The sequence below is a fragment of the Castanea sativa genome, chromosome 7 (assembly GCF_040712315.1).
Source record: "Castanea sativa cultivar Marrone di Chiusa Pesio chromosome 7, ASM4071231v1".
Taxonomy (NCBI): Eukaryota; Viridiplantae; Streptophyta; class Magnoliopsida; order Fagales; family Fagaceae; genus Castanea; species Castanea sativa.
This window is the reverse complement of record NC_134019.1, coordinates 28,205,697-28,233,335: the sequence shown is the minus strand read 5'-3', so window position 1 is coordinate 28,233,335 and position 27,639 is coordinate 28,205,697. Positions and strand designations below refer to the sequence as shown.

At 36.0% G+C, this 27,639-nt stretch overlaps 1 protein-coding gene and 1 pseudogene across 3 annotated transcripts; one reads left to right on the top strand and one right to left on the bottom strand.

Moving 5' to 3' along the window:
• Nucleotides 1-524: 524 nt before the first annotated feature.
• Nucleotides 525-19,539, bottom strand: LOC142644262 (uncharacterized; annotated as a pseudogene).
• Nucleotides 19,540-22,374: 2,835 nt separating this feature from the next.
• LOC142642875 (putative pentatricopeptide repeat-containing protein At3g08820) lies at nt 22,375-26,646 on the top strand. Of its 3 annotated transcripts, none has more exons than XM_075817314.1 (2): nt 22,375-24,602; nt 26,433-26,646. In XM_075817314.1, exon 1 carries the CDS (start codon nt 22,490-22,492, stop codon nt 24,374-24,376), a length of 1,887 nt encoding a protein of 628 aa, XP_075673429.1. In that variant the 5' UTR covers nt 22,375-22,489; the 3' UTR covers nt 24,377-24,602; nt 26,433-26,646. The 3 variants fall into 3 exon arrangements, with proteins under 3 accessions (XP_075673429.1, XP_075673428.1, XP_075673430.1); XM_075817313.1 differs by lacking the exon at nt 26,433-26,646 and adding an exon at nt 24,936-25,190; XM_075817315.1 differs by lacking the exon at nt 26,433-26,646 and having other exon boundaries at nt 22,375-24,007; nt 24,177-24,780.
• Nucleotides 26,647-27,639: the final 993 nt, after the last annotated feature.

The following is a 27,639-nucleotide window of genomic DNA, read 5'->3' as shown; positions in this document are numbered from 1 at the left end:
CTGATAATGTGATAAAAAAATCTCAGCAATTATAAATTTTACAAAGCCCGAGTGCAAGTTTAATCAAGTCCTTCATATAATTGGCATTTATGCCCTTCATATAGTTGCTTAAAATAAATACAATCACAGATTCACAGGCACTGGGGGGGGGGGGGTGGTGATGGAGTATGAAAATTTTCGTTTGTCATTCTTTGCCTATTGATACTAAGAGTGTAGATTTTCTTATTCAAAAGGTCCTAGTTACATTTGTTCATAAAAGATTTTAATTGTCAAACTCAGTATCTTTATACAATAAATTAAAATCTTGGTATATTAACTTCAAATATTAATAACTTGGATAATTTTGATTGATTTTGGTCCCAAGTGAGTAGTGACATACTACTTATAAAGCTTATAAAATTGAAGGACATACCAAACTAGGGTCACAAAATTACACCTTGAAAAAAAAGGAAAGGAAAGGAAAGCAAGCTTTAACAAGGTCTTTGCATGTGCACACATAAGAAACTTGAGCAATAATGCAAATATCAAATACCCCTATTTCTGTTTCCAAGCAGTGCCAATTTGACTTTGTTAACCTTGGCCACCACATCCTTGCTGTCAAGTCTTTCATCTGGTAATTCTTCAGAACACCTCAAGCCTAATTCCAAGATAGATGAAAGGATAGTTTGCATGACAGTCGCATCTCTTCCATCTTCTATCCTAAGAAAACCATCGTCCATGACTTTCATTTTGTCGGGAATTGATGCAATCCATTGCCTCATACTTAGTTCTCCAACAAACATTTCATCGGCAGGTTTCTTTCTTGTGATCATCTACAACAACATTATCCCATAACTATAAATGTCACCTTTGGTGGATACTTTCCCTTCAAAACCATACTCTGCCATACTCATATATGTTAAAAAGTCTTTTAAGTTAATGATCTACATGTTTGCCCCTAAAAGTAAAAACTCTGCCAATAAAAACTTTCAGTGGGTACACACACCCACACGGGCCACACCCCATTCATACAAGGATTAAAAAAAGAAGGTTTTTACTGTATACATTCATCATCCATCACTTGAAATTGTGACTAGATTCTTCTATTTATTTAGTTTTGGTTCAATTGTGCCATGACCAATTCTTTATGTGTCTATTTGCTATTATGTTCTTATGGTTTACCTTTGTTATGAATAGTAGTCTGGTTTAACGCATAATGTAGTGTACTTTTTTTCACAATCATTAATGTGGTATATTGTGATTTGTAAATAATAAAAGTGGTATTAGTGAAAGGTCTATGTAAAGTTTTTATCGACAATTTGTGTCCCTAATATTGGTTATACACTTTTGTAATTATTTTTAGCTCCCAACTTCCAAGCCAAATATGAACACTCCTTTGTATCACTACATATTCATTTGAGCTAGACTTCGAAATGATTTGTATTAGCCTTGGAGTTTGATCACCATAACTAAACTTTTATAGTCAATTTAGGAAAACTGACTTACCGGATCACTACTTTTGTATATTGTTGATGGCAAAAAAGTGGGTGAGCATTCATATTAACTTGTGCAATTTTTTTTTTTAATATAAATTTTAGAATAAGAATTTTATTTTACTTTTTCATTTTAGATACTCACTTTTCAAAACACACCAGATTAAATTATTTATTTCACACTACTTTTCATTAAAAATACTATTTCTTACCAATTTTATTATTATTATCATTTCAAATCATATGTCTCTCTTCCAAATGGGGTGAAGTAAAGAATTGTAAAAATATGCATTCGCAAAGCTACATAGCTATGTATATTTACACGATTGCTGTAGCAAAAATAGATTTTTGCACAATTTTACATTGGCTGATGTATGAGATTTTTGGGATTGATTAGGTAAAATGTGACGCTTTTTCCTATTTTACATAGATTGATGCAACAAGCCATATCAATACAATGGTTGCATTTACGAGTCTAGTATTGAAATACTATTGAATGAAATTGTATTTGACTAGATAAATCAAACTATTAATCTAATGCAACTAGATTACGAGCTGATTTGAACTACCATGCACATTGTTATTCCTAAAATTAGCCACTACTAAAGTTATTCACCAAATTAGCCAAGTAATTAAATGAATAGAGGTGACTTCATGTATACCTGGTGCGATGTAGCCAATTGTACCAATGTTTTTCATTGGGGTTGCGTCCTTGTTTTCAGCTAAAATCTTTGCAATGCCAAAGTCCCCAACATGTGCAACCATGTCCTTGTCCAAAAAGAATATTGCTAGGCTTTAAATCACAATGCACCACACATTCTAATTGACCATTGTGGAGATAATCTAACGCCGAGCAACATCAACCATAACGCCTACTCTTTGAACAAGATTCAAGCAGTAGTTGTGAGAGTATAACCACTTTTCAAGGCTATAATTTGACATGTACTGCAACACTAAAGCTTTAAACTCTGGACTGGAGCATACACTAATGACTTTAACAAGATTCCTATGTTGGAAAGCCCTTAACACCTTGCATTCAGCATCAAAACTTTTGAAAGTACACTCCAAATGCAGGTTTAGAACTTTGACTGCAACAGTAGTCCCATCAGACAGTATCCCTTTGTACACAGCACCAAACCCTCCAATTCCAAGAAAGTTGCTTTCACAAAAGTTATTTGTCCCACGACAAAGTTCATGATATGATATCATTCTTTGATCCACTGTAGGTAATGTGAAAAGTGAACTTGGAATTTGCATGTTCTATTGTGGATGTCTTCTTAGCATAATGACCAGTGTTGCAAAGATTATAATTGATGCAATGCTGGGAACAATATATTTGAGCAAAAGTTGTTTCACCCTTGCTTCTTTAGAACTAGGACTTGTGCAAGGTGGAACTCCAAAAATTGAATTCCTACAAAGTGCTTAATTACCTAAAAATGATTCTGCCTTGAAGTTTGCAAAAGGTCCACCAGAAGGAATCTCTCCTGATAACTCGTTGAATGACAAATTCAAATATTTGAGAGACCAAAGTGCCTCAAGAGACTTAAGAATTGCACCGGATAAATTATTGTTAGAGAGGTACAGTTGATCCAATCCTTTCAATTGCCCAAAAGAATCTGGAATGTTTCCTTGAAATGAGTTCTTTGACAAATCAAGATTACCCAGTCTTTTAGAAGCACCAATGATACTTGGAACACTTCCAGTAATTTGGTTACGAGATAAATTCACGTACTCAATAACATTGAGTTTCTCATGTTTGGAGACAAAGATCCGCCGAGGGAATTTGATGATAAATCCAAGAACAACAGATTTTCAAGATTCCACACATTCAATGGGATTGATGATGTCAGTTTGTTATAACTCAAGTTTAATCTCTGCCAAAGACTGAGGTTTCCAATGCAATTTGGGATGGATTCAGAAATTTTGTTATTTGAGAGAAATAATTCTCCTAGCTTGACTAGCTGACAGAGCTCCTCTGGAATGTTTCCACCAATATTATTGTCCCCAAGATACAATCTTTGCAATTCCTCTAATCCCCCTAATGTTGACGGTAAATTTCCAGACAAATTGTTATAGCTCAAATCAAGCATGGTCAAAATTTTCAAGGAACCAATTCCCATTGGAATTCGACCCTTTATTTGGCTTTAACTTGCATCAATGACTTCAAGTGAAACCGAAAAATTTCCACTGGATTCCGGAATTGTAATATTCAAGGGATTGAGGGATATAAAAGCACCCTTAAAGATGTGCAACTGGTTAAGGATGTAAGGAAACCATTCTCTTGATGCCCAAGCTCCTCTGTTAGTTGATTCTTTTCCATAGAGAGTTTTTGCAAATATTTTAAGTTTCCAAGACTTCTCGGTATAGGTCTAGAGAGTAGATTGTAAGATAATTCTAATAGGATTAGGTTGGAACAATTTGAAAGATACGATGGGATACGACTGCTAATTTTGTTGAAATCAAGAAGCAACCTTTCAAGATTAGGGCAAAAAATCTTAGTATCTAATGAAAGATGTCCAAACAAGGAATTACCCATCAAGTTGAGTACTTGTAGAGAGGTAATGTTGAAAATATTTGGGGGTATTGTCCCAGTGAGATTATTATCACGAATATCGAACTTATTAAGATTTTGGAGAAGCGATAAATCACTTGGAATTCTTCCTTTAATGTTGTTTTCTTCAATAGTAAACACTTGTAACATCGATAAATTGCTTATGATTGGAGGAATATTTCCAACTAAGTTGTTACCTCCAAGATAGAGGCTTTCAAGCTTTTTTAAACTCCCAAAACCTTTTGAAATGGATTCAGATCTTCTAGAGTTCTTAGGGTACTCTACCAAATAGAGTTCCTAGGGTACTCTACCAAATAGAGTTATTTTAATCTTGACCTCTCATTTAAAATTCAATGGTTCAGATTACACCATGTCATTAATTCTTAAACAAAAACTTAAAAATAAATTCCACATCAGCTATTAAGATGGACATGTCACATTTTGAATTTATTTTTAGTTTAAATTTTTTTTAAAAGTTAGATCTGAATCCAATCTCTCTACCATGCCAATACCAACGACACCAAACTTTTCTCCGGCGAAGAATGACGGATGATGAGATTTTGTTCTTTAAGGAGGCACGAATAGCAGAAGAAGAGGCAACCGATCTCAAAGGGAATATACTGAGAAAATGTGGAGGTTCACGTCTGGCAATTCTCAAATTGCAGAAACTTCAATCTCTCTGCCATGCCAATTCCACCCAGTTCTCTATTCATTCCGGTGCTCAGATCTCGCCGGAGAAAAGTTTGGTGTCCTTGGCTCTTCTTCTGCTTACATCTTCACGTCATTCTTCGTAAGCTGTGGTGGTTATGTATTCTTGAAAGAATCCAGTTCATGTTTTAATAAATAAAAAAAATCTTTGATTATTTCATTCTGATTGATTTATTGATGGAGAGGTTTTCAAGGCGTCGGTAGTTGGGTTTTGGTTGGTGGAGCTTTTGGCACTCTTGTTCAGATCTGACTTTTAAAATTTTTTTAAGCTAAAAATAAATTCAAAAGGTGACATGTCCATTTTAATAGCTGATGTGGAATCTATTTTTAAGGTTTTGTTTAAGAATTAATGACATGGTGTGATCTGAACCATTGAATTTTAAATGAGAGGTCAAGATTAAAAGAACTCTATTTGGTAGAGTACCCTAAGAACTCTAGAAGATCTGAATCCTTTTGAAATACTTCCATCGTACATATTGTATGATAGAGATAATTCTAAAACCTCTCTGCAGTTATTAAACTTTGAGGGGAGCTTCCCACTGAATTTGTTGATGGAAATATACAGTCCTTGAAGATTAGGACAATGGCTGCAAAGATCCATTGGAAGGGTTCCTAAGAGGTTATTTCCTACAATTGAAATAGTCTCTAGAGAAGGCAAGTTAAAGATGACAAGAGGAAATGCACCAGTGAGGCTATTGAAGTTCAAACTCAAGAACTCTAATGACAAAAAATTGCCGAGGGACGATGGAATTGTACCCATAAGACAGTCTCGACTAAGTCCTATTATGTGAAGCCTTGGTAACAAGCGTAAATCTTTAGGTATGCTGCCGATGATGCGAAAATTGTCAGTAGTGTAGGTTTGTCCAGATGGAGTTGAACCCTCGTCACTATACTTACAAATAGTGAAAAGCCTTTCTCAGGTGGTCACTAGTGTGGTGCTTGTCACAACATCTCTGATGATAAAGTCAGCGTATTGAAGCTTTTGAGGAAGTAAGAAAGCTTAGAATATCAAGGTAATGTATGTTAGTATATTTTGGGTGTATGTATATGTACCTAGTTTGGTTATGATGGGCGTGTGTATATAGTTTCGTAGTTTCTAGCCGTTGGGGGCTTGATTGTGGCTTTAATGCTCCCTTCGTAATGCCTCTAAGCTTATCAATGTGGGCTTTGATGAGCTCCCAATGGTCTGACAACTAATTGGTAACTGTCCAGGACATTGAAATTTCTTATTAATGACTTTCCTCACTTCGTCCATGACGTGGCAAGGTGGACGAAGGTGTTTGGTTAGATCGTTTGGGCATGAGGTTGTCGGTCCCATTAGCTGCCCCTCTAGGTTCTGTGGTCGTCACTATGTGTCAAGACGATTACCAGAAGGTGAAAGGTTTCTTGCCTAGATGTGACTCTTGGAGTTCTGTTCCGCATTTAATGTGTAGTGGTGGCGCTGCACACGTTGTGGCCATGTGGCGTATTCTGAGTTGAGGTGTTAATTCTCCACTTCTTGCGCCTCTTGGGCTTCTCGCTGTTTTTCAGTTTTCTGTGCCTAGTTTTTAAACTTCCTTTCTTTTCTCTTTCTTCTTCACTTTTCATCTTTCTTACGCCATTGCTGCTTTGCAATTTTTTCTTCTCCAAGCTACTTTACATGTAGTTGTCTGCATTTTGTCTTTTTAGGCATCGCGTTTTTGAGGTACGGCTTCTTCCTTCTCTTTTTATTCTTCCTACCGTAGTAATTTCGCAAAAGGTTTCTGATTCTCCCCTTTTTCTTTTTGTTTTGGGTTTTCTTAGGATCTCGCCCCTTTGCTTCTACTTTTTGAGTTCCATGCTTAGTAGTTCTAAGGTTAGGACAATTTGTCCCTCTGTTTCCTTCGTTTTTGCATGTTTAGGGGCTTCTCTAAGACCTTCTCGCAATTTCTGCCCTTTAGTTGAGGGTTTTGTGTGTTGGGGAAAAAGCTTAAGTTTAGTACCAACTAATCTGTTCCCTTTACTCCATTAATCCGTTGATTGGTTTGAGGACCTCGTGGGTGACAGGAGAGTAATGTCAGAGGTAAGATCTAGTGAGTTAGAGACAGGATTGTCGTCTAGCGACGACCCTGTGGGGGAAGATACTACGACATCTGCTTCGAGAGTGGTTAGGGCTTTTCTGCTTTGGAGGAGGAGTGTGGCTTGGACATTGAGACACTTTCCAGATTTAGGGATAGGTTTCAGTTTCCTGAGAGGGTTAGGATTTGTCTTCCTCACAAAAAGGAACGAGCTTGCCATTTCTCACCCGGGGAGGTGTGTTTCTATAAGGCCGCTTTCCACAGTGAGCTTAGATTTCCCGTCCACCCCTTTATCATGGAACTCCTAAATCACTTCAATATTGCTCCTGGGCAACTTATGTCCAATTCATGGAGGATCGTAGTTAGTTGTATGGAGATTTGGCTGGCGTCCACCAAAGGGGATATGATTAGGGTGGACAAATTCGTCTATTGTCTTCGCGAACTTCACAGCTGCCTCCACAAGACCCTTATACCTACTTTTGAGCCTTGGATGCTTCTTTACTACACATGATGAACAGGTAAGTTAGCAATGATCAAAAATAAAGAAAAACACAGAAGAAGGAAATATATAAAGGACAACGAAGGGGCTTGCACGCACCTAGACTCGGGGCTCTCCACCGACGGAGTAACCTAGGGACGTCACCCCAAACTTCATTAGGAAGAGTCTCCCAATCATACCCAGACACAAAGAAAAACCAGGACTAAGTTTCTTCAAGTGGTGTAGATTGTCAATCTCATGTGGCAGAAAACTAGAGAAGCTGTTGTTCTGAAGATCAAGTGAGACTAGGAAGGAGAGGTTGCCAATATGAGGGGAAATGGTATCATGTAGACCCACATAGGAAAGGTTCAAGGCTGTGACTCTTTGTCTGCGTCGGCTGCAAGAGACTCCAAACCAGTCACAGAAGTTTGTTGTTGTGGACCAATTACCAGCAGAGAAGACAGTATCATTTGGATGAAAACTGATTTCAGATTTGAAGGCAATGAGAGCTGATTGATCTGTAAAGTTGTTGGAAGAGTGGGATGAGTGAAGTATGCATGGCTGCACTAATAGAAAAGCCAGGAGCAGGAGAATGGATCGCCTTTTAATTAGCATTATGAGTGTGAAGAGAGACAAAGAAGGCTCTTTGGAGTATCAGAGGGCTATCACACTAGACTTACTTCTACAGTTTATGTTTATGGCAAAGAATGATAGCCAAGTAATTGTGGTAGGACAAGGAGAAACATGGAATCTCAGAGCTTGACTTTATTTTATTATTATTTTTTTCCCTTTTTTTCTTGATAGAAAGACTAAATTTTCATTAAAGAAAAAGAAAAGAGAATACATCAATTGAGAGTGTGTGCTAAGAAATAAGATCAAAGTCTCATTAAGCTACAAATAGCTTGACTACTTAAATTGCACGTAAAGTCCAAAGTCTTGTTAAACTCCAAAATGCTTGACTACATAAATTGCACGATGAGTCCAAAGTCTTGTTAAAATCCAAATAAATTTCGACTTATTCTTCACTCTGATGTTGAAGGAAAGTTCGTCATTATGATAATGTTCTGCTGATCTATTTTCAAGGCTTAACTTGTCGGTTTCGGACCCAAATTAAATTGAAGATTTTGACACTAATCTACTACCTCTCTCTCTCTCTCTCTCTCTCTCTATATATATATATATATATATATAAATGGTCAAATTTGGAGGATAATAATAATAATAATAATAAAATATCCTAGATTTTCATATGGGTACAATCTAAAGTTTAATATTTAGGTTGGAGAATTAACAAAATAATAATAATAAAAATTTTTCGGGCACCGTATTCAGAACCAAAGTAAGTTAAAGAGTTTTTAGATAATTTTTGCAAAATGCACTCACAAAGAGATGAAAATCATATTTTTGGATTTTGTGTGAAACGATAATCCAATTGTTAAATTAAAGTTGTGATGTAGGACTGAATTTATAATTTAATTTTTGTAATTATTTAATTCTGATATTTTAATGTAAAAAAGCGTTATTTTAGGTTAGGTGATTTACCGAATTATTTCATTGTTTTTAGGTGCTTTTTAATATTTTTTAAGTCAAATTTGGTTCCTATTATGATTAGGAATTAATCAGGAGTTATTTTAGAATATATTTTTATTATTTGTCAAGTTTTATGGAGCCCATAAATAGGTCCCTAAGTAAGTAAACGTTTTTTTTTTTCCGGTATTATTAATTTAATAAAAATTCAAACTTTTGTCCATTGTTTTTCTTGTGAATTTTAGAATCCTTTCTCCTTGTGGATTCAGAAGTAAACGTGTTTTGTTTCTTATTTTCTAGGAGTAGACGTGTTCTGCTTCTTGACACTTTCGCATCCCGCATCAAGTTGTTGGCAATGTTGTAATTTTTGTTTCCCCTAAATTCATGCTTGTTTACATGTCTTTTACTTGTACTTATTATGTCATTTAAGCTGTTGAAATTGCATTTTGACTATACAGGTGGAGGTAAGGCTTTATCGAGAAAACAACATATTTCCTCTAGAGTAGAAGGCTTTAAATTGAAAAAGATTTTTCTACAAACTAGTTTGTAGGGAAATTTTACAACCTCCATATAGAAAAATTAATTTGGCTATATATTTCAAAAATCTAATCGTTGGATTACATGTTTTTTATGTTCTTAATATGCACGTTAAATTTTTTTCAAATTGAGTGTTATTTACTATTCGATCCATAAAAAATGATTTTTATACATTTATGATAGTCTGGACGTACCTAACCTTACCCCATTTAAAGGCGAGAGAATGATCCATTTCAAATGTCACCGGTCTCATTTTTGGTAACCCACCAAAATACAATACAATACTACAAAAGAAAAAGAGAGACAAAAAAGAAAAAACACGAAGCGCCAACGCCAACGAAGAAGAAAGAAAGCAAAAAAAAAAAAATCCTCAAACCCTCTTCGCGCCCTAACCTCCTATCTATTCCTATACACAACACAAACACTACACACACACACACACACTCTCTCTCTCTCTCTCTTTCTCTCCCTCTCTCTCTACACTCCATACATCATTGCATTTCTGAGTGTGAGAGAGAGAGAGCGAGAGAGTGATTGTTCTCGAATCACTCAATTTTGAGTCAGCCGTCGGCGCCTCCTTCGCCAATCACTCCGACGCCGCTGCGGTCTACTGTCGGAGCAGCCGAAGTCCTGGTTCGATGCGCCGGTTGCAAACTGATCTTGACGGTGGCACCTGGTGTGACAGAGTTCGTGTGTCCGACACTCTATTTCTCAGTCCTCACACTCTCTCTCTAAATCTCTCACACTCTATTTCTCTTTCTCTGCTCAGCCCTGCACATGATAAGCACACCTTTTTCTCACAACACACATATGTTAAATACCAAATCAAACTCACCATTTTTGCTAAGCTTTTTTTGGGTTTTTTTTTTTAATAATCTTTGAGTCAAAAAAAGCCCTAAGTAAAAAAACCAAAATTAGAGAAAAACTTGTTAGTTTTCGTGTTTTCATGAATTGACGCACTCACTGACCTTACTTTTCTGGGAAACCCTAACGCAATGCAAAAGGCAAGCTCTCGCCTTTTGTCTCTGTGTCTCTTTCTTACCTTTGTTTTTCTCTCTCTCATTTGCACGCACGTGTAGCTCAAGACCTTTTCTTCTCTCTTTCGAGGATTGAAATGATGCCGTCCCTTGTTCCCTTTTAAAAGGGGCTTGCGATTGAGAACGAATCCGGTGCTACACACCCCTAAGCTTAGCAGTGGTGGGTCCTTTTTTATGCCCAATTTTTATTAGTGTCAACAGAATTAGATTCCTCATCACAGAGCTGTCTAGGTCCACCTCATCTTGGAAGGATAAGTTTTGCATGTTAGCCGCCAACTGTGAGAGCTCCATCCCTGGATTTCTGGAATTAGTCCTTGTATCATCCTTGCTAATGGTATTCACGCTGTCGTCTGGTGTGCATGTGCCACTTTCTTGGCCTGGACCATTATCGTGGTTGCTCTTGGCCTTTTGCCAGCTATTGTTGTTGTCGGCCTGTTGACGACTTGGATTTGACGAGCTAGCCAGGTCTGAAGTTGAGCTTGTAGTGGTGATTTCATCAGGAATATTGTCGTTTTCCACTCTGACCCAAACTCTACCTACATCCTACCAAAACACCGACCAAAATTTGGCCTAAACCCACTAAACGAAAACCATAGTAGCAAACTATAATTTACAAGGGAAAAGGAAAACAAGGAAAGAAGGAATCAAAGAAAGAAGGAATTTGGGGCTGCTGAGAGTGAGAGGGGTTAAGTGAGAAAAGATAAGGGACAAGGGAGAAAAAAGAGAGCAGAGAATTGAGAGGAGAGAGAAAGAAAAAAGGAATAAAATAATTTTTTTTTGGTTTACATCTAATGAACAGTAAGGTTGTATATACACAACCTTATTGTTCACGATTGTTAAAAATTTTTGCATACCAATACCTAGATGAAGCTCTATTTCTGGGTCTTGGTTGCTAAAATAGCAATTCGGGGGGTGTAAAACACCCCCCAATGCTAGTGCTCTAAGCTGTTGAAATTGCATTTTGACTATACAGGTGGAGGTAAGGCTTTATCAAGAAAACAATAGGCCTCAACAATTTTTTCTTCCTTTTCGAGATGTAAAATTATTAAATAAGTTTTTTGCAATTAAGTTTGGCTAATTATGGGCACAAGCACCCACGACTTTTGTGGGTGAGTGCGCCTTGGCTTAGGGTGGACCATGGCGGAGGGTGTAAATGGAGTTTCCACCTAATTTAGGTTTAGGAACCATAAATATAGCACCTTTGTAGAATGACTAATCTTTACTAGAGCATGTGTCCGTAGTTTAGGCATGAGGATGGGAAGGTGTTAGACACCCAACCCTACTCGACACGTGGGTTGGCCTCCACTCATTGTGTTTCAAGTCTTAATCTCATTAAAAACATATTTAACATGTTATTCTAACTCACATATACTCTAACATGCATCTAAAAGCAAACAACATGGCATAAATCATCCCTAAGCCTAGAATTCATCTATCATGACATTAAGCATACATTACCAAGGGCAGAAACATCACAAGGCAGATATGGACAAACACATCTAAACATCCAAGCCTCAAAACTCATGGTATTCAACCAAGCATATTAAGCAACTTATATATATATATATATATATTCAAACCTAGAATGCATGTACATGTGATCTATGCAAGACTTACATCACTTATGTTATAGCAACACAACACCTATACATCAATGCATGTCCATATTCATATGCATGTTCATGGTATTCAAACAATCTAAAACACTAATAAGCATCAATGAGGTAAAACAAAACAAAACAGGTTAAATAGAGGCTAAACATGTAAAAGAAAACAAGGAAAGAACAAATAGAAGTGAATTAGGGTTTCTCAACAAGAGTGTACGTGCGCATATATAAGGTATGCGTGATCCCAACTCTATGCGTACACACACTTTGAGTATGCATGCGCATGCAGGTATGCGTGATCCCAACTCTATGCGTACACACACTTTGAGTATGCATACGCATGCATGAAGCATGCGCATGCATACACGCCCAAAATCCTAACCCAAAAACTCAAAAAAGAAAAAAAAAGAAAAGAAAATAAGAAATCTGACACCCTAGCATGCTTCTAACATAACACTAAGTAAACCTAAGCAAAACAAACAGGTTAAAAAATTATAACACACACACACACACACACATATATAAACACAAAAACAAAGAAAAGTGAAGAGTCAAAGTAAGAACCTTTACCTCAATACTAGAATCTTTAGAGCTTGATTTTGACTATTCTCCTCAGTCAATTTATTTACAACCAAATCAAAATAGGTTAGCAAACTTTAGAACTCGAAGATCAAAAGCAGAAAAGGTCCCAATCAATTAAAATTTGATTTGAGGATGTTTTGTGAAAAATTCTCTCTTTGATTCACTATTTTCTAGTGAATCTTGTGCATTTTGCCACCGTTTTCGTCCTCCTTTGAAAAAGTGCCCATTATGGCTTTATATAGTAGTAAAATAGGGGTGTGGGGTGCCTCCCAGTTGATGTGGGATTTGTTCCAAACTAGAATTAAGTGCAAAAAGCTTTCCTTACATAGTTTCTGGAACTTTAGTTGCATACACATGCTCGTGTATGCGTGCGCATGCCATAAGCAGACGTACGTATGGCTTGAGTGTGTGTACGCATATGCGTGTATGCGTGCGCACACTTTAGGATTTTTAGTGGTCTTTCTTTTCCAAAAATAGTTTTATTCTTTCAAAAATAAATTTTATTTTCCATAAATACTTTCCTTGAGTCAATTTTCATTTGGGCTTAGAGTGCTACCATTAGTGGGGAATGGAGGCTCGAGTCGTAAGGGGTACAAAATGCAATGTCTACACTAACATCTACATTTTATTTGATAATGAGATTAATCCATTTAATTTGTTTGTGACATAATTAATTTTAAGTAGATTTTATATTTTAATTTTGAAAAACTCTGTGTCAAGTTTAACAAGTATTGTGAGTCAAATCTAGTAAACTATACATACATTCGAAAAATAACTTAGTCTTTTTATATAATAAAAAATGTTATATTACTGTAACACCCTAAACCCATTCCAATGATTTAGATGAACGACTTGTCTTATAAATAATCAACAATAATATAATGGAACAGAGCGTAATTAAATATCCACAAATAAACTATGACAAAACATACTTTACTTGTATTTGGGTAATTCAAGTAGGTTCAAGATGAACATTATAAGCGGTTACATTGAAGACATGAAGATTAGTTAAGAACTACTTAAGAAAAACTGAATTTGCAGGTCCCGATACCTCCTCGACATTTATCGATCTATCGAGGTTTACTAAGCTCGATACCTGTCTTGGTCTATGTAGCTTACGAGATTTTTGATATAGCCTACAATGTTTTAAGTTCTAAAGGCTATTTGTTTATGGGTTTGCATAATCCTTATAGGACTAGGAAAGCCCAAGGTTTGTATAAACCTAATTGGAATATGAGAGCCTGTTTAAAAGGCCCATTAAGCTCCTATTTAAATAAGGAGGTGGAGAAAGGCCCATTAGCCTTCAACCGTAGGTTGGTATTTCTGGATAGGCCAGGGTAGTTCGTAAGATTCCTTATACTTGTAACAGCTTGATTGTTGATTAGAAGATTCTTGGGAGTAGTGACCTTAAAATCACCTGGTGGGGTTTTTGTCTTGCGAGATTTTTCCCAACTGTCAACAAATCACCGTGTCTAATTTATTTTCCATTGCACATAGTATTTTTGGTGATTTGTTGGTGCCTTCACGATTTACATGCAAGTGAACCTAATTAATCAATTTGGGTAATTGAATTAATTAACCGGGGTCAAGCTATCTTAACCAACAAGTGGTATCAGAGCAGGTACACTTTGATTATGTTTTAATCTCTATTGTGTGATCCATTAACCCCTATTGTTATGGAAACTTTTGATTGTTTTGATTTGCGTGATTTTGTGTTGAATGATGATGATGATATTCAAGATGTCTATTTTAAGATTTATAAATTTTGTATGAAATCTTTTAAAAGTTCTACAAAATTAAAAGCTAAATTTAAAAAGGTCAAACTTGAAAAATATGAATTGATTGCAAAATTGGATGAAGCAAATAATTTGAATAAGAATTTAAAGAATCAATTTTCATCTCAAGTGGACAAAATTAAAAGTTTAGAAGAGTAATTAGTTGAATCTAAAACTGAAGTTGAAAAATTAATTAGTTTCAAACTTGTTGTTGAGCCTAGCTTAAAAGAAAGTTTTTTTTTATATTCTTCCATTTAAAAGGAATAATGAAGAGTTGAAGGCTAATATTGCTAAGGCTGATAAAGGTAAAAAATCTAATGTTAATACTGAAGTTTCTAAACCTATGTCTAAAACTCCTCCTAGGTTGAATAAAAAATCTGAATTTGTCCTTACTTGCCATCACTGTCATATTGTTGGTCATATCAGGCCAAATTGTCCTAAGTTAAGGTCTTTGTCAACTTCTAAGGTTAGACCTCCTTCTAGGAAGCCTAGTAGTTCTAAATCTACTCATGTTTGTAACCATTATGGTGCTTCAGGTCACACTCCCCCTCATTGTTTTAAACTTTTCCCTTATAAGTGAGTGTCCAATAGGTCTCATCCTTTGTCTAGAGGCTTTATACCTATTCTTGGTGAGTTATTAAAAACTTTGAGCTTTTTAACTCAATTTCAGGGGAATTCTAATTCCTTTATGTCCTTTAATAGTCATACTAGGACACGTGCCTTTTCATATTCACGGCCAAAGACTCGTGCTGTGTGGGTGATGAAGGATCCTAAGACTTAATTGTCTTTCCGTTTGTCCTCTACTTTAATTCTTTCTATCTAAAGTAGAGTCTTCATGCTTGATTTCTTATCTGTTTTTGGAATCATGCTTTCATGTATTGCAATGTTTTTGCATTTATTTATTCTTGCATATGCATTTTTTATTTCTTTTATTGCTTTCAATAATTTCTTTTTTGAAAAATACAAAAACAGTGTGTTTTGTGTATACTGGTACTTGTGTATCTTGAATGGCCATTGAAATAAGGTTTCTTAATTTTGTATCTTTTGTAACTTAGATGAGTATTTTCATGCACAACGTACTAAGCAATGTGAGTTTTGTGGCTCGTTTATGTGATTTGTATGATTTGGTTAATCTTTTATCATTCATATCTTTATCACTCTTTTTGATGGGTAGGACTAAAAAATCCCAAGAGAAAGGCATAAATAACCATCTCACCACTAAAACTCGTCAATCATAAACATCTGTGTGCAATTTATAAAAGCCGTGCTTGGTAAGGTGTATCATTTACACAGCAAAAACAAGATGTTTGACTTACATAATTGGTTTTTTTTTTCTATCTTATCTACCCATGTGTGTTTTGTCTTTATATGTTTTAAAGAAAATATGCAAAGAACATGAAAAGCAAAAAGAATAAAGATACTTTAATATATGGTTGCAAGTGTGTTTCTAGGAGATGTGTGAGTTATATGATATACGTCAAAGGTGATAGTCTCCATCAAACGGTGATAATTGTGTGAATGTTATTGGTTCTCTTATATCATTATTTTCATACGATGAGAAACTAATGCTTTCTCGCAAGATTTCACACACAACACAATTTTTTGCTACTCTTGATACAATGTATAGGTATAATGTGATTTGGCCATTTAAAGTTACTCTTGTACTAGTGTGAGTATATTCTTCTTCTTCTTCTTCTTTTTTTTTTCTTTTAAATTTGTGTTTTTTCTTTAATTTTTTTTTTGAGTTTTGAGTTTTGCATTGTTCTTTCGCATGTACTCTTTTTAATCTGGGTTGGTTCTTGGTGTTGATTTTTTCATGTTTGCATACACTTCATGCTTTTACTTGAAAAATTCATGTTTTATGCATCTCGATACATCGAGCTCCTTCTCGATACCACCCTGATACATCAAGCCTATTTTCTCACCTTGTTTGCTTGATACTAGTGTCGATCTATCGAAATCTTCCTCAGCACATCCCTCGATACCTTCCAATAGATCGAACTTCTCTTGCATGAATTTCATATATTTTTCATGTTTTGCATTTTTTTATTCCCTTTGTGTCCATAGCATCTTGTTTTTCATGTTTTTCATGTAGGTCTATGGTTCCTTTTTCTCCTCATTCCCTCAATGTTAGTTTTCTGTCTATCTCTGGTTAAGTTCTTTGACTTTCTATGCCCTCTGACAATCGAGTAAAAAATGGGGAGAAATTTGGGTTTTGAATGTCATTTAAAAGGGAGAGTAATAGATTTAAGGGGAGAACTTCATGTTAAAGGGAAGAAATTTTTTGATGTAACTAACTTAGGGGGAGAGTTAGTTTGATACACTTTGATATTGATATATTTTGAGTGGTGTATCCCTGTACTTTGGTTCACATGCTTTGTTGAGATATTCTTGTTGTTTATTCTGCTAGCATTGTGAATAAAAGTTTTCTTGAGCTTGTTTGTTTAACTGGTCAATGTTTTCCACATGGTACCTTGATGCTTCTTGTTTAGTGCCTTTTAGGAAAGACAAGTTAAAGCCAAGCAAAGATTCCGAGCCTTCTTCTTCCAGCAACTTCCTAGGTTCAGATCTTTTAGACTAGGCTTATTTTTTTTGTAATCTTGAGTAGAATGTATTCTCGAACATTTAATGTACTCTTGTGGTTTTCTCACGAATTGCCAAAGGGGGACATTGTTAGGTTCATATTTTTATGTAATTGGCATATTCTATGACAAAACACACTTTACTTGTATTTGGGTAAATTCAAGATGATCATTACAGGTAGTTACATTGAAGACATGAAGATTGCTCAAGAACTGCTCAAGAAAAGCTAAATCTGCAGGTCTCGATACCTCCATAATACCTGTCGATCTATCGAGGTTTACTGAAGTTCGATACCTGTCTTGATCTATCGAGCTTATAGGATTTCTGATATAGCCGGCAACGTTTTGATTCCTAAAGGCTATTTGGATAGGAGAGCATGTTTAAAAGGCCCATTAAGCTCTTATTTAAATAAGGAGGTGGAGAAAGAAAACACTAACCTTAGAGAGTTTCATAAGGTTTTCTTTTTGAAACCCTAGCCTCCTTTTACAGAAGAAAGAGATATTGTTGTGTTTCTTGTATGCCATTAGGTTTTGTAATCAAGCAAAGTCTCTAGCACCAATGATGAAGCACGATTTCACCTTGTTAGTATGTTCCTAATCGGTACGATGGACGACCTAGAGCTCATCAGTGTGTTCCTCGTCAGTATGTTGGACGACTTAGAGATCCTGTACCAAAGAAAGCACTAAGCAGAATGACATCAGTTTGGGGCCTGCCAAGGACCATTCGATACTTAAATTAGCTTAAACTCTTTAGAAATTTGTAATCTGTAGAGTAATTTGTGTGTATTGTTAATTTGAATCATTTACCTATCTCTTCTGGCTTTTTATAGCCTTTGTGTGAGTAAATGCTCAATCTACTAGCCTCCCTAACGTTGTACCACAGCTGGAGGAATTATGGCCTAATAATGACCATTTATCCTTAGCCCTATAACGTTTGTAACGACCATTAAATGCGCGTAATTGGACGGCAGTAACGGTTTTGTGCTCATTTATCATTTGGACATTAAATGCTGTCTGGAACTAATTTGCTTTTGCTCATCCATAATTTTACTCGTCATTAACATGGACGATTTGCAAGTACGGGCGAGCATGTTATCGCTATCCATCAGTTATGGTTGAGCTGGAGGGTTAAATGGGTCATTTAATAGCCACTTAACTTCCCCATTCAATGTCTTGTAACGGCTATGTAATGGTCAGTTTGAGGTAGTTGTAACAACTGTGAGCTGGTGGTTGGAAAGGCTATACATCCGTTACACTTGTGCCATTTAAGTGAGGAATTTATATCTGAGTATTAATGTGTTCTTACGATCATCCTTAGTAATGACAGTTGTCCTTAGTAATGACAGTCGTCTTTAGTAATGATGATCACTTAATGGACGACCATTTTACTCTACTCGTCAATTGCTCCCTTTATTCCTTTGTCATCCTTTGTTTGGACGAGGATAGGAATATGAAAGGTTTTTGGTGGTTCAATCTCCCCTTTGTGTCCTGAGATTCTCATCCCATCACATTTAATGCGAGGTGACTATCTCATCAGGAGATTGACACGTGCCTTCTCTGAGAATTTCGCCGAAGTAGTCATGCCCTTCAGTTTTTATAGTTGTGACTTTAATCATACGACTTTTTATCGCTTTGAGAATTTGATTGTTATTATGATTGTACTCGTCGGTTTTTAACCATGCAAATTTAATCATATAACTTACTCTAGCTTTGAGAATTTGATTGTCATTATGATTTTGTTCATTGGATTTTAACCATGCGAATTTAATCATATTACTTACTCCCGCTTTGAGAATTTGGTCGTCATTATGATTGTGTTCATCGATTTTTAACCATGCGAATTTAATCATGACTTACTTTTGCTTTGAGAATTTGATCATCATTATGATTGTGTTTGTCGATTTTGAACGATGCAAATTTAATCATATGACTTACTCTCACTTTGAGAATTTGATTGTCATTATGATTGTGTTCGTCAGTTGTTAACCATGCAAATTTAATCATTTGACTTACTCTCGCTTTAAGAATTTGGTCGTCATTATGATTGTACTCGTTCGAATTGAACCTTATGTGACGATTTTACTCTTATCGAGGTTTTTATCGTCTACTTGGTTTTACTTATTGGACTTCAATGACAAGCTTTCTTCTTGAATTTTTTCTTTTGTCTGGTAAATAATACTTTTAGATCTTTTAAGAGAACAACATTTATTCATGTGGGGAAAAATGCCCCCTTATTCATTCCTACTTAGAAAACAGTTTGATGAAAGAAAATTGAACATGTCATCTAACTAGCGATAATACCTCTTGAAGTGCTATAAATTCCATGGATGAGGTAACTGTTTGCCGTTGAGTAATTTGAGGTAACAAGTTCCTCTTCTAGAATACTTGATGATCTTGTATGAGCCTGCATATTTTTGTTGTCATTCTTTCGGCTGAGGGAACGATCCTTCTTCTCCTTCTCTTTGTGTTAGAGCTTGTCGATTTCTTCCATCTTTCGCTTGCCATCTATTCCATTTGCTATTAATGCATCCTCTCCGTTCATGTACTTTTGGGCTTTGAACAAGAGCTCTGTCATTGTAGTTGGCAAAGTCTTCCTTAGAGAGAAGACGAGGTCAGGATTGTTCAACCCTACTTGGAAGATCGTCATTATTACCTGATCGCTTGCCTCATCGATTTCTAACACCGCTTTGTTGAAGTGTTTTACATACTCTCTCAAGGTTCCCCTTCCTGCTGCTTCACAGTTAGTAAGTATGAGGTGAGCCTTTTATGGCGTCGGCCCCTAATGAAATGGCGGACAAAAGAGTCACTTAGCTGCTCAAAGTTCACGATAGATGCCGCAGGTAGCTTGCTAAATCACACCCTTGCTGCTCCTGTGAGGGTTGTTGGGAATGATCTGCAAATTACCTTGTCTGGAGTTTGTTGGAGGTTTAATATTGTCTTGAATGCCCCTCTATGATCTAGGGGATCCTTAGTGCCATCGTAAACCTCCAGTTATAGGAGTCGAAATTCGGGAGGCAAGGGGCACTCCAAAACACTGGCAGTGAAGGGTGAGTCTATCCTCTTGATGATGCCATCAAGATTTATCGCTGTCTTTCCCTTTATGGCGTTCTTGACTTCTTCTAACTTCTTCCTCATGTTTTTCATCATTTGACCATTGCTATGAGTTGACTGTGCAGTGTGCTTAGAAGTTTCTCTTCTGCTATCTCCTGGACTATGGGCTTTGTTGTGAGCTTTTTCCTCATTGTCATTGCGATTACACCATGATTGTGACGTATCTATGCCCTCTAAACGCACTCTTCGCTTCAAGTCTTCATTTTGTTTCTTCAATTCTCGCACATTGGCTGTTAGTGCTTGGATTTGTTGAGCTATCACCACCGGGTTTGGCGGCATAGTTGTGGTTGAGTCCATCAGTTCTAGGGAACTTAGTTTGTAAAGAATCCAATGGCTTATTGATTGATTTCCTGTTGTTCCCGACAGATGGCACCAAACTGATGAAGTGCGATTTCACCTCGTCAGTACGATGGACGATCTGGAGCTTGTTAGTATGTTCCTTGTCAGTACGATGGACGACCTAGAGATCTTGTACCAAAGAAAGCACTAAGCAGATAATGACGCCGGTTTGGGGCCTACCAAGGACCCTCCGACGTTTAGAGGATTTATGCAAATCTGTAATCTGTAATCTATAGAAATTTGTAATATGTAATTTGTAGAGTAATTTGTGCGTGTGTTCAATATGAATCAAGCTTTTTATAGCCTTTGTGTGAGTAAATGCTCAATCTACTAGCCTTTCTAATGTTGTACCACAGTTAGAGGATTTACGGCGTAATAATGACCATTTATCCTCAGCCCTTTAATTTCTGTAACGACCATTAAATGTGTATAATTGGAAAGCAGTACTGGCTTTGTGCTTATTTATTATTTGGACATTAAATACTGTTTGGAACTAATGCGCTTACACTCGTCCATACTTTTACTCGTCATTAACATGGACGGTTTGCAAGTACGGAGGAGCATGTTATTGCTATCTATCAGTTATGAGTTGGTGGCTGGAAAGGCTATACGTCCGTTACACTTGTGCCATTTAAGTGAGGAATTTATATCTGAGTATTAATATGTGCTTATGATCGTCCTTAGTAATGACGGTCGTCCTTAGTAATGGCAATCGTCTTTAGTAATGACGATGACTTTATAGATGCCCATTTTATATTACTCGTCAACCAACATTGAAGATTTTATCAGTGTTTCTCTCTAAAGCTGCTGCAAATTGACTACAACAATCAAAGGGTTGTTGTGGAGTTAATCACGTACTAGGATTCGTGCAAAGGAGTTAGTCACAAATTGGAGGTTTGTGCATCAAGGGAAAGAAGACTACTACAAGATCAAGTCAATTAGGTATTGGAGGAAAGGTTCAGCTGTAAGTTGGTATTTCGGGATAGACCAGGGTAGTTGGTAAGATTCCTTATACTTGTAACCGCTTGATTGTTGATTAGTGGATTCTTGAGAGTAATGACCATAAAATCATCTGGTGAGGTTTTTGCCTTGTGAAGTTTTTCTCATTTGTCAACAAATCACCATATTTAATTTATTTTCCGTTGTACTTAGTATTTTTGGTGATTTGTTGGTGCCTTAATGATTTGCTTGCAATTGAATCTAATTAATTAACTTAAGTAATTGAATTAATTAACCGGGTCCAAGCTATTTTAACCCAACAGTCTCCAAATACGACCTTAAAAAGTTTCACAAATGTCAAACACACTAATCTAAGAAAACATAATAAAATAGGTCATCAACTAACATAACTCCAAAAGAAGTCTTCAATTTAGGGTTCCAATGATCTACCACTGAAATATATTCCACTACTCTAGTTTGAAAGGCTGGAGAAAAAGGGGGGGGGGGGGGCGGTGAGCTACAAGCTCAATAAGAGACTACATAACATGAGTATGTCTTTTAAAACAAAACAATAGTATTATTGACAAAATATAAGCTTTACAAAAAATTTACAAATAGTTTTTAATAATAATATAATATACTTTGCAAAACTATCAGGAAAAAACATTTAATTAGAACACTGTAATCAATAAATAATTTAGTCGATTTTTTTTTTAAATATTGTGGATTAGAATTTTTTTTCTTTTATATAAAATCAAAATATATGTTTTTTTATTTGATTAATTTGATGCGGAAGAATGTGGAAATTCTAAAAAAAGTCAAAACTAAGTTAAAGGTTTTAGTTATATATATATATATATATATAATATTATTTTCGTTCAAATTTTAAAGGTCAAAATGTAACCTTAAAAAAAAAAAAAAGTCAAAATGTAACGTTCAAAACATTTGTGCAGGATAATTTGTAATTTTCCCAAAGGAGTGTTTTTTTTTTTTTTGTTAGAATAAACGGCAGAATTTTGTTCAAAGAAGGTAAGAAATTTATACAAAAGCAAGGCAACATCAAGGCATGCCAAAGAAAAGACTGTACTGGCTACGGAGCTTTCTCTACACCTATCCAAAAACAGCAACTATGTGCAAAGTTAAAACCTTCAAGTCTTCAACTATGAGTTTCCCTCGTTCCTTCAAAACGAACATCTCAGCCTCCAACTATGTTTTCATTATTCCGACGCTTTCTAAAGTTAAAAAACTGCGACACAGCTCAATTAGCTCTTTACCTTGTACGCTTTCTTTCTTCCAATCCTTCAACCTGCGCTAACTTCACTAATCTCTCTGCCATCCTACAAGGCCAAGTTTCACACTCTCGTCTCCTACAAATCCATGCCCTAATATTTCAACTTGGTGCCCATCAAGACAATCTCATTGCCACTCGTCTCATTGGCCACTACCCATTGCATGTCGCTCTTATAGTCTTTCATCAACTGCAAAATCCAAACATCTTCCCCTTCAATGCCATTATCAGAGTCTTAGCTGAAAAGGGTCTCTTTTCCCATGCCTTTTTCATCTTCAAAACCTTGAAACAGAGGTCCGTTTCACCTAATGACTTTTCCTTTTGTTTTCTCCTAAAGGCATGTTTTAGGTCCAATAATGCTAATTATGTCAACCAAATTCATACCCATGTTGTGAAAATGGGGTTTCTTGGTGATCCATTTGTGTGTAATGGTTTTCTGGCAGCATATGGTAAGAGTCTTAAAGATTTGGTGTCTGCGCGTAAGCTGTTTGATGAATTGCCTGATAAGGGTGTGGTTTGTTGTTGGACTTCGTTGATTTCTGGTTATGCTCAGTCAGGTCAGACTGAGGATGTTTTACAGTTTTTTCTAATGATGGTTCAGCTGAATTTGCAGCCGGAAAATGATACCTTGGTCAGTGTATTATCTGCATGTTCAAACCTTGAAAATGTAAAAATTGAGAAATGGGTTACAGTTCTAGCAGAAATTGGCAAAAATTTTGATTTTAAGAATTCTGGTTGTGATGCAGTCAATACTGTTCTTATCTATTTGTATGGGAAATGGGGAAGGATTGAGAAAAGTAGGGAAATATTTGATGAAATTGTTCATAATGCTAAAAGAAGTGTTCTTCCTTGGAATGCCATGATTGGTGCATATGTACAAAATGGTTACCCTATGGAAGCTTTGAGTATTTTCCGCCTAATGGTTGAAGATCCCAATCATAAACCCAACCATGTTACGATGGTCAGTGTGCTTTCAGCTTGTGCTCAAATTGGTGATTTAGATCTTGGTAGGTGGGTGAATGAATATATGAAATCTAAAGGATCCAAAGGTATTATTGGATCAAACAAAATACTAGCTACAGCATTTATTGACATGTATTCCAAATGTGGGAGCTTGGAGAGGGCAAAAGAGGTTTTTGACCAGATGGTCTCCAAAGATGTTGTCTCCTTCAATGCTATGATTATGGGTCTTGCAGTTAATGGTGAGGGAGAGGAGGCATTGAGGCTTTTCTCCAAAATGCAAGAGTTTGGTTTACAACCCAATGCTGGAACTTTCCTTGGTCTATTATGTGCATGCTGTCACTCAGGTTTAGCAGAGAAAGGACAAGAAATATTTGTAGACATGACCTCAAAATTTTCTGTTTCACCTGAATTAGAACACTATGCTTGCTATATTGATCTCCTTGCACGAGCAGGCCTTGTTGAAGAAGCCCTTGAGGTTGTTTTTTCCATGCCTGTTAAGCCTAATAAGTTTGTGTGGAGTGCTTTGCTTGGGGGTTGCCTTCTCCACTCTAGAGTTGAGTTGGCCCGATATGTTTCTAGAAGGCTTGTTGAATTGGACCCAGATAATTCTGCAGGCTATGTGATGTTGGCTAATGCATTTGCAGGTGATCATTGCTGGGGTGGTGTCTCAGCTTTGAGGTGGCTTATGAGGGAAAAGGGGGTCAAGAAGCAGCCAGGACGTAGTTGGATTAGCATCAATGGTGTTGTTCATGAATTTCTTGTGGGCTCATCATATCCTCAAATTAAGAGCATAGAATATGCATTGAATGGATTGGTGAAGCAAATGAAGGAAGCCAGTCCATAGGGAGTTTTCCAGTACTCGCTGGAGTTGCTATTATTACTTGGGATTTGCATTTGATGTGGTTTGATTCTCCACACAACACACCCCCCCCCCCCCCCCCCGCCGCGGCGGGGGGAACAAAGATTGAAGTGCTACGGATTCTTATTGAGGAATTAGGGGCCCATTTAACACCATAGATAAAGCAGTCTTTGCTTTAAAGCTATCCCTTTGTTCTTCTACTTCTATCATGGTATCATTCTTTTTTACTTAAGATATATGTAAATTTAATTTTTTTTTTAAGGAAAGGTTAAATTTTTGGTAAATAGTTTCTTTTATAAATAAAATGTCAGCTAAAGATGTTAACAGAATGAATTTTCCCCCTCAGGCATTGATGGGGGTGGGGGGGACAATAAATATTTTACAAGTAATGGATTTTACTCTGTATCAACAGAAATATTAATGCATGCATTACTTTTCTTTGCATATGATTGATACCAATAACATAGTTATTTATGATGCATTGATTGTCACATAAATAATTGGCTTGGGAAGCATTGTTCTGATATTTGGAATTTAGTTCTAGGCTGTTTATTGTGGACCATTTGGACCAAACGGAATCGGTGGTCTTTTGAGGATGAGGGAAAAACTGTGGTTTAGTTATTAGAGCTTTGCCGACGGACCCTCTTTAACTGGTCTCGTTGTTGGGGTTTCTCGGATGGTTCTACCCTTATGGATTTTTTTTTCGTCTATTAGAATAAATTAGGGGCTGCTTCTATCTTTTTGTTCCTTTTTCCTTCGTTCACTACTGTGAACTCCATGTATTGTTCTTGCTTTTCTTTTATTAATAATATTCTCTTCTTACTTATCAAAAAAAAAAAAAAAAAATTACAAATATTCAATTTCAAACTTATTCTTGTATGTTTCCTTAGGCTAGTTAAATAAATAGTTTTTCCTATTGAATAACTATCTTTATATGTAATAATGTTTATAGGTCACCCAAATAAAAAGAGAAAAGCTTTTGGAATTTATCAGCTTATATATCTTATAAATAAACCTATATGATTTGGAACTTGGAATTATCATAACAGCAAAATAACAGTTTAATAATGGTTGATTTGATAGGGTCCTTTTCTTGTACCTCTAATATTTTGGTATGATGTCCAAATAATCCTAACCATTCATTTATAACTCTTAAAATTATGGTACATGAAGAGAACTAATTACCTTACCTCAGTTAAGAAAATTATCATTATTTTTTTTTCATTATTTCAAAACCATATAGTTCCCTCTTCTCTCTTGTGATCACCTTTCTCCTCTCCTGCATCTTTAATCATTGTTGTTGCCATCCCCTTGTTGTTGTTGTCGCCACCATTTCTTTGCGGTCTTCATTGTTGTAGAAGGACTCACCAATAATCTCACTGATTTAGATTTATTAGCTTCTAATGATGTATTATTTAATCCACCAGTAATATAGGTCCTCTCTCTGACTCAAATTTCTCTATCCTTTTTTTTTATTTTTTATCCATTCATTATATCATCCATTAAATTACCATCCTTTCTTTTCTTTTTTTTTTTTGGGGGGGGGGGGGGGGGGGGGGGGGGGGGGAAGGGGGGAGGGTTGTTAATCTTCATTGGTTTCATTTTGAATGTTCTGCCCCCTCCCCCTTTTTCCTTCCTTTTCCTGCTTATGAATGTTGCTTCTGATAGGATTCTACTTCTTTCTGGTTCATTGTTTTTCAAAGTTCTAATGTAAATCCTCCATTTTGGATCCTCATAATATTGTGATTCCATAGAGACCGAGTGTGCAGTGTTCAATGTCACACCTGGTGTTTTAATTCAAATCTCCACTTTTATTTCATCACTTAATTGTGACATTTTAGATTAGTTGACATTGTTCTGATTTACAAGATTTTTTTGTCACTTGAATGTAATACCTTTGTGATGTAGGAAAACTACTTTTTATGGTTGTGAAACTAAGTAATCATGTTCTCATTTTTCACTGAAATCCTTCTGTTAATATTATTCCTTATAGTTGTGTTGTGCCAAATGGTTTTATTTTGACTTAAATTTTGCTTATTAGTCAGCTTTGAACAATCTGAAGATCTGAACATTGGTGTAAGCTAATGCTCTTATGTTACCAGAAAGAGGCCTGGGTTAAAGAGGAGGAATTTCAAGGCAGAACAGGTGCAATACTTCTGCTAAAGGCATGAATAAAAGAAGAAAAAAGTTGGAGATATTAGGCTTAAATTTGAATTGTGAAGAAAGGCATTAGTGTAGCTTTGTATCTATAATGACTCAGAAAAAAATAAAGATCTTGTTTTTGGGTGTTCAATTTTCTATAAGCATATTCTTGTTTATGGGGTGGCTGGGATATTATTGTGTTAGCATATAATGAACTCTAAGAAGTTCCAGGTACCCAAAAAAAGAAAAAGAAGAAAAAAGAAAAAGAGAGTATTTGCAAATTTGCAACCCATTGAGCTTGAGTCCTCATTTAATAAATATATTTTTTCTTCAATCTGAATTCGGAGAGGGCAATGAAACGAAAATGCTGATGTAATGCTTTTAAAATGATTAAATATTTTTCTAACCACACAAGGTCTTTATGGTGACAAGTCATGTCATTTCCTTGATTATAAATTTTAATTTATATAGCATGCCAGTAATTTGGTGAATAACCATTGGTATTCATTCTGAACTTGTTTTGATGCATAGTTAAGCTTTTCTTTGTTGTCATGTCCACTTCTTGATTCTGCGATTTAAATAAAAAGGTTGTATGTGGCATCAGATGGCCATTAGGTCTTATTACAAATTTGTAATTTACTTGTGACTATTGCCATGCTTAGATGGGCCTTAAACCTCTAGACACGATAAGTAGCTTAGGCATACTGAAAAGCATGTCTTATTTTGCAGTTGATTTACCTTAATGTCTAATCTGTCCATCATATGGGTGAGCTTAGGATGCCTTTTTGGCATATATACCTAGTGTAATTTAATGTAATCAAATTTTCTTTTATATGCTTCACAATGATTTCGCTTTTTTTTTTTTTTTTTTTTTTTTTTTTTTTGGGGGGGGTGGGGGGGGGGGGGGGGGGGTGGAAAATTGGTCTAATTTTGTCAACTATTATTGGTTGCGTTGAATACCTTTTGCAGGTGCTCCTCGCAATTCTGTTCAATTTATTGAAGGGTCTCCTACTTCCTGCCCTATGCCTTACTAAAAGCATTTTCATGGGAGTATTACTATTTGGATTTTGGACTCAGCCTTCTCAACTAAGCTAGAGTAGATTCTT